The sequence below is a fragment of the Bombyx mori genome, chromosome 11 (genome assembly GCF_030269925.1).
Source record: "Bombyx mori chromosome 11, ASM3026992v2".
NCBI classification, from domain to species: Eukaryota; Metazoa; Arthropoda; class Insecta; order Lepidoptera; family Bombycidae; genus Bombyx; species Bombyx mori.
In genome coordinates, this window is record NC_085117.1 from 2,197,406 (window position 1) to 2,203,464 (window position 6,059).

At 39.8% G+C, this 6,059-nt stretch overlaps 1 protein-coding gene across 2 annotated transcripts; it reads left to right on the plus strand.

Annotated features, from left to right (window-relative positions):
- The first annotated feature begins 789 nt into the window (after nucleotides 1-789).
- LOC105841947 (facilitated trehalose transporter Tret1) lies at nucleotides 790-5,359 on the plus strand. 2 transcript variants are annotated; one of them, XM_062670969.1, is made up of 4 exons: nucleotides 790-2,424; nucleotides 2,519-2,616; nucleotides 2,763-2,901; nucleotides 4,087-5,359. In XM_062670969.1, exons 2-4 carry the CDS (start codon nucleotides 2,527-2,529, stop codon nucleotides 5,319-5,321), a joined length of 1,464 nt encoding a protein of 487 aa, XP_062526953.1. In that variant the 5' UTR covers nucleotides 790-2,424; nucleotides 2,519-2,526; the 3' UTR covers nucleotides 5,322-5,359. The 2 variants fall into 2 exon arrangements, with proteins under 2 accessions (XP_062526953.1, XP_037870098.2); XM_038014170.2 differs by having other exon boundaries at nucleotides 1,301-1,542.
- Nucleotides 5,360-6,059: the final 700 nt, after the last annotated feature.

Below are 6,059 nucleotides of genomic sequence, written 5' to 3' on the forward strand. Positions count from 1 at the left end.
AGTGGGCGATAGCGCCCCCTTGTAGGCATAGCAGGCCCAAAGGGGGCGGTATGAGCAAAAAAATAGGGACGTTGTGTAGAGACTTGTGGGGCGATTTGTAATTTCAACTAGGACGACTTAGACACCGACTGAGCTCTCGCTATAGTGGTTTTTAATTAGGTGAAAAAAGGGGGGCGCTAAAAAATAATTGATTCTCAACTTGGGCAGTTGACAAAATAACTTTGGGAACCGCTGCTCTAAATTATCATACGGCTAACACGTTTTTTTTTCTTCCACAACATCGTGAAATAAATAATCTGTCCCGTGAACTGTACATATTCGATATTAGTAACGCTTCGATCCGCATTACGCAATAAGGAACCAGAACAATATTATATGTATTTATTTAGGTATATGTAAGTCGTGGGGTGAAAGGCTAAAGACTTTGTAATTAAAGGTCCGTTTTATTTGGTATCAGCATCAACAGTTCGATGTTTTTAATTGAACTTCAATTAAGTTTACTCCGTTCAAATAGCTAAAGAAGTTTTTTTTTGTTATGATGATACTTTGTAAAAAAAATTAAATGTCAAATGGCTCTCATATAAAGTTGCAAAAATGACGCTTAAACCAAATACCTAGTCTTTTACTCCTCGATATATATATATATTTTTAGGAGTAAATAAGAACAATATTTTTTTTATTGCTTTTATGGGTGGACGAGCTCACAGACCACCTGGTGCTAAGGTTACTGGAGCCCATAGACATCTACAACGTAAATGCGCCACCCATCCAGAGTATTAAGCGGTAGGCAGCGGCTTGGCTCTGCCCCTGGCATTGCTGAAGTCCATGGGCGACGGTAACCACTCACCATCAGGTGGGCCGTATGCTCGTCTGCCTACAAGGGCAATAAAAAAAAACCTTGAGACATAAGTTCTAAGGTCTCAGTATAGTTATAACGGCTACCCCACCCTTCAAACCGAAACGCATTACTGCTTCACGGCAGAAATAGGCAGGGTGGTGGTACCTACCTGTGCGGACTCACAAGAGGTCCTACCACCAGTAACAAATAAAAATCATTTGTCTCTTTCGGATGTCGCTTACCAAATGTAATTTCTATTTCATAACCTCTGAAATCGCAACGATGCCAAGGATTCCTATACCCATAAGTTCTGTAAAAGAACTAACCAAAGTTAATATTTTTCTAAATTTTTAAATTTAACCTGTAAAACAAATGCGTTATGTTACAATTGATATATCTTTGTGTTTTAAATAACACAAGGCCTCATTTTCCAGAACAAATTAACGTATCGGCTTTTGAATAAAATATGAGTTTCCGTTGAGATGTATTGTTTTGTGTTCTAAAGTCATAAATATTTTGATACAGCCGTGTATTTACGAGGAAAATTATCAGTCATTCTGCCGCCATCTTCTTTGGTTCGCGCGAAGTGTGGAGCGATAGTTTTAAAGAAAGAAAAGAGTAAATGTCAAAGATTGATGTCGTGTGTTTGCATAGCCGATAATATTGTTGTTTTTTTTTTTGTATTTCAAATAACCAATAAATGTGTGAGTATCATTAACGTTCATAAAAGATTTGGTTCATAAAAGAAGTTGTTTATTATCTAAACCAGTGGTCGGTAAGCCGCGGTTTTTCGACTCATCGGACTCTTCATTGCTTAGGTGGGTGGACTAGTTCACGGCCTACCTGATGTTAAGTGGTTATCGGAGCCCAAAGATATCTACAACGTAAATGCCGACCACCTTGAGACATGAGTTGTAAGGTCTCAGTATAGTTACAACGGCTGCCCCACCCTTTAAACCGAAAAGCATTACTGCTTCACGACAGAAATAGGCGGGGTGGTGGTATCTACTCGTGCGGACTCACAAGACGTCCTACCACAAGTAATTACGCAAATTATAATTTTGCGGGTTTGATTTTTATTACACGATGTTATTCCTTCACCGTGGAAGTCAATCGTGAACATTTGTTGAGTACTTATTTCATTAGAAAAATTGGTACCCGCCTGCGGGATTCGAACACCGGTGCACCGCTACATACTAATGCACCGGACGTCTTATCGAAAATCGTTAGGTTTGACTTCGCGGATTCTACAAATCCATTATCAGGAAATTCGATTCTAATCGTCCATTCGATTTCATTCATACAGACATGACTTCGGCAGTTTCGCAAAAGATTTGGCTGTTTGACCCAATACACTGATTGTGTTGACTTGATAACTCGTTACAAATCAGTGAACACCGGTTGCACGCACGAAAAACTGTCACGTTCCGCCCGAGCATGAGTGTGCGAGCAAGAACGCACAGCAAGCGATAGAGAGGCACGATGGGCCCGAGCGTTAATTTACCAAAAAAAAAGTTCAATTAACTTGTTTGTATTGTACAAATCAATGATAATTCAGTGATAATAATTCAATTCAATTTATAAAAGTACGCAATTTTTCATCAATATTTCTTTATGACGTTACACGTAAAACTATCGTCCGTAAGCCGATTTTTCAGACAACCATCTTTTTTTCTACAGCCAACGGTATGAAGGATTATTATCACAGAGTCGTATCTAATGAGGGAGATGATGATGATGATGATGAGGGAAACAAGTACAGACCGCTGTTGAGGCAGGTACGTAAATAAAAAAAAAACACGCATGGCACTCGGAGACTGCCGAGTTGAAGCAAGTTTATGCTTCACGTATTAATTAATATATAGATAAAGATGTACGTCATTCTTGCTGCTCGTGGATCGCTCGTTACTTTTCTCACTTCCAGATCCTCATAACGAGCCCCGCCTGGATGTTGCTGTTCGCTACAGGCTTTTCATTCGGCGCTCCGACCGTGTTCATACCTCAAATTCGGAAGGAAAAGAATTCGACCGAAGCGATCAGTGACGAAATGGCTTCGTGGCTATGTAATTATTTTATTAGTCATTTTTCTATAAAGTATTTTGACGTGACAACGTCTTATAATTCGATGGAGCCGGCTGCACGCACGAAAAAACATGACTCATGCGGCGTTACCTCGCTCTGAGGCGATGTGAGCGATGCATCCGCGTGGACAGCTGCTATACAATAATACATTTACATGTTTTCGTCAAGTATGAAGTTCAGTGAAAAGTGAATGTGGTGTCAATTGCTTATAGCAACGATAATTGCGATAATTGAAAAATGAAACCATTCCATCAGTATTTTCTTATGACGATGTCACGTTCAACTATCGTCAGTACACCGACTTTACAGACAACCGATTTTTTTCTTCGAGCGAAGCCGCCTGACATAAGTTATCCGGTTCTTCCATAAAGTCGACTCAAAATGTCTCAGTAAAGAGCCAGCATTTTACTGAGATTATATTTTATCTCATCTCATATCGTATCATTTAATTCCATCAGAAACGGTTAAAGCCGCTATCAAATTAATCAACTTCATCTAATTTCGGTTTATATCATTATTTCACAATGTGGGATGAAAAGTTATACTTAAAGGCTTAGTACGCGACATTTATCTTTGTAATTAAAGGTGCGTTCTATTTGGTAGGTATAAGCTTCAACAATTCGACGCTTTTAATTGAACTACAATTTAAGTTCAAATTTTCAATTTTAAATGGCTCTCTTATAAAGTTGCAAAAATCTCGCTAAAATCAAGTAGCCATTCACCAGTATTTGAAGACCATAGAAGGCTCGGCTTAAAGATCTCGTTGTGAAACTCTTTACCGAGAGCACGACAGCCACGACCCCTCTGCCAAGAGTGTAGCGACTGGGATAGAAAGCTCTAGTTAGCAGGTCATAAAATATTTAAAAAAAAAAATTGGTGCATGAGATAAAAAAATTTATTGCTTAGATGCGTGGACGAACTCACAGCCCACCTGGTGTTAAGTGGTTACTGGAGCCCATAGACATCTATAACGTAAATGCGTCACCCACCTTGAGATATAAGTTCTAAGGTCTCAGTATAATTACAACGGTTGCTACACCCTTCAAACCGAAACACATTACTGCTTCACGGCAGAAATAGGCAGGGCGGTGGTCCCTACCCGTGCGGTCTCACAAGAGGTCCTACCACCAGTAAAAGACATGACATGAAAAAATTTCACTTTTCAGCTTCCGTGTTCGGATATAGCTCTCTGCCGTGGATCATCGTTATCTGCTACGCCATTACGCGCTTAGGAAGAAAGATTCCTTTCATGTTCGTCTCCATAAACACGTTCGTCTTCAACGTCATCTTATATTTCAGCACTAGCAACACCCAAATGTTAATTAGCGAGATACTACAGGGCATGAATCACGGCGCCAACTTAACTTTGACTATAATAATACTGTCCGAATACACTTCGCCGAAATACAGAGGTGTCTTCTTAACAATAAAATCCGCCACCTTCTATTGGGGTGTGTGGTGCGCGAACGCAATTGGAACATTCCTCCATTGGAAATATATTCCGTTGACAGCCATCGTGTTGATATTATACAATTTCGTCTCGTTTTTGTGGCCGGAGTCGCCTCACTGGTTGGCCAGCGAAGGTAGGTTCGAGGAATGCGCCCGATCATACTTCTGGTTGATGGGTAAAAACGAGTCAACGATACAAGAATTGGAGAGACTCGTTAATTCGCAAAAAGAATGCATTAAAAATCGTAGGACGTTCGATAGGCACAGAATATTCGAGATCTTGACCGCGAAGCTGTTTTACAAACCGACATTAGTGTGTATAGTTATGATGCTGCAATATAATTTCACCGGTAAAATCGTGTGTGCAATGTACGCCATTGATATCATAAAACGCATAACTGGAAGCGAATCGACCGCGTATTACGTGATGCTGCTACTAGATGGGGTTACTGTATTGGGCATGTACTTCGGTTGTTTTTTAACGAGAGTGGTCAAGCGACGCTCTTTACTAATGACCTCGGGCACGACAAGTGTAATATTTTTATGCATCCTATCCTTGTATTTGTATTTAATAAATTTAGCGTTTATAAACGAATCTAGATTTGTAACTATAGGTTTGTTAGTCGGATTCTCGTTGAGCGTTAGCATTGGACCGGTGATTTTGTTAATATCAACGCACGCTGAGCTGACGCCATTAAAATACAAAAGTCATTGTATGGCCGTTGCCGCGATTTCATACAATATCGTCTCCGGTACATTATTGAAAATGTCGCCGTATATCTTTTTGGCTTTCGGGATGCACGGTACGTTTTTATTTTACGGTCTCACTTCGGGATCCTGTCTATTGATACTTTACTTCTGTTTACCGGAAACAAAAGACAAAACCCTGCAGGAAATCGAAGATTATTTCGAAGGTGAAGAAAAAAAAACGTGTAATTCAAGTTTAATTTAATCATTACGTAATAAATTAATAAAAACGTGCGAAAATTACTATTCTTTGTTTTATTTTTTGATTGTGTATAGCTGATGTTTTTGACGGATTTGAATGAAATTTCACTATTATACACATTAATGACCTGAATTATCATATAGGATTTTTTTTCGTTGTTACTATGGAGGTTAGAGGTAAGGAGTATTATCTATGGATAAGAAGCACCATCTTGTATAGGGAACAAGTTGAAAAAGTGTCTACCTGTAAGCGGCGAGTTATTGTTGGAAGACTCACCGGAATAGCGCTAATGTAGGAAGTGGAAATTATATGAATATAACCGTTATAAGCAAAATGAGGGCTAGCTCTAAGGCGCTTTTTTTAAATATTTCCACTTGCTACTGTGGCGCCGACTTAATTGGCCCCCTTTCAGCGGACACTTTTAAATACACTGAAATGGTCCTCCTTGCTTTTCCCAGAATCTCAGTGTTATCGGGGCAATGTAGAATACAGCAGGTTTGAAACACGTGTGTTTCATTATTCAAATTCAAATTAATTATACTATATAGAGTATCACTGGCGCGGGTAGTCTGTCAAATTCTGTGCCCCCTTTTTCAGGAATGAAGGATTACTGGTGGCCCGGAGGCCTTTCCAGTTTTACCAGGACAGAGGGGGCAAACACGGGCTTAGCCAGGAGGGGTGGGATTTGCCACATCCACCCCAGCGCCTCAATTCTGTGCCCAAAACACTCATTGGTTCCTG

Bases quoted from the DNA above. Each gene is read 5' to 3' on its own strand.
- LOC105841947 (XM_038014170.2), top strand. The intron at 2,617-2,762 runs GTACGTAAATAA...TCTCACTTCCAG, and splicing joins ACAGACCGCTGTTGAGGCAG to ATCCTCATAACGAGCCCCGC. The intron at 2,902-4,086 runs GTAATTATTTTA...TTCACTTTTCAG, and splicing joins CGAAATGGCTTCGTGGCTAT to CTTCCGTGTTCGGATATAGC.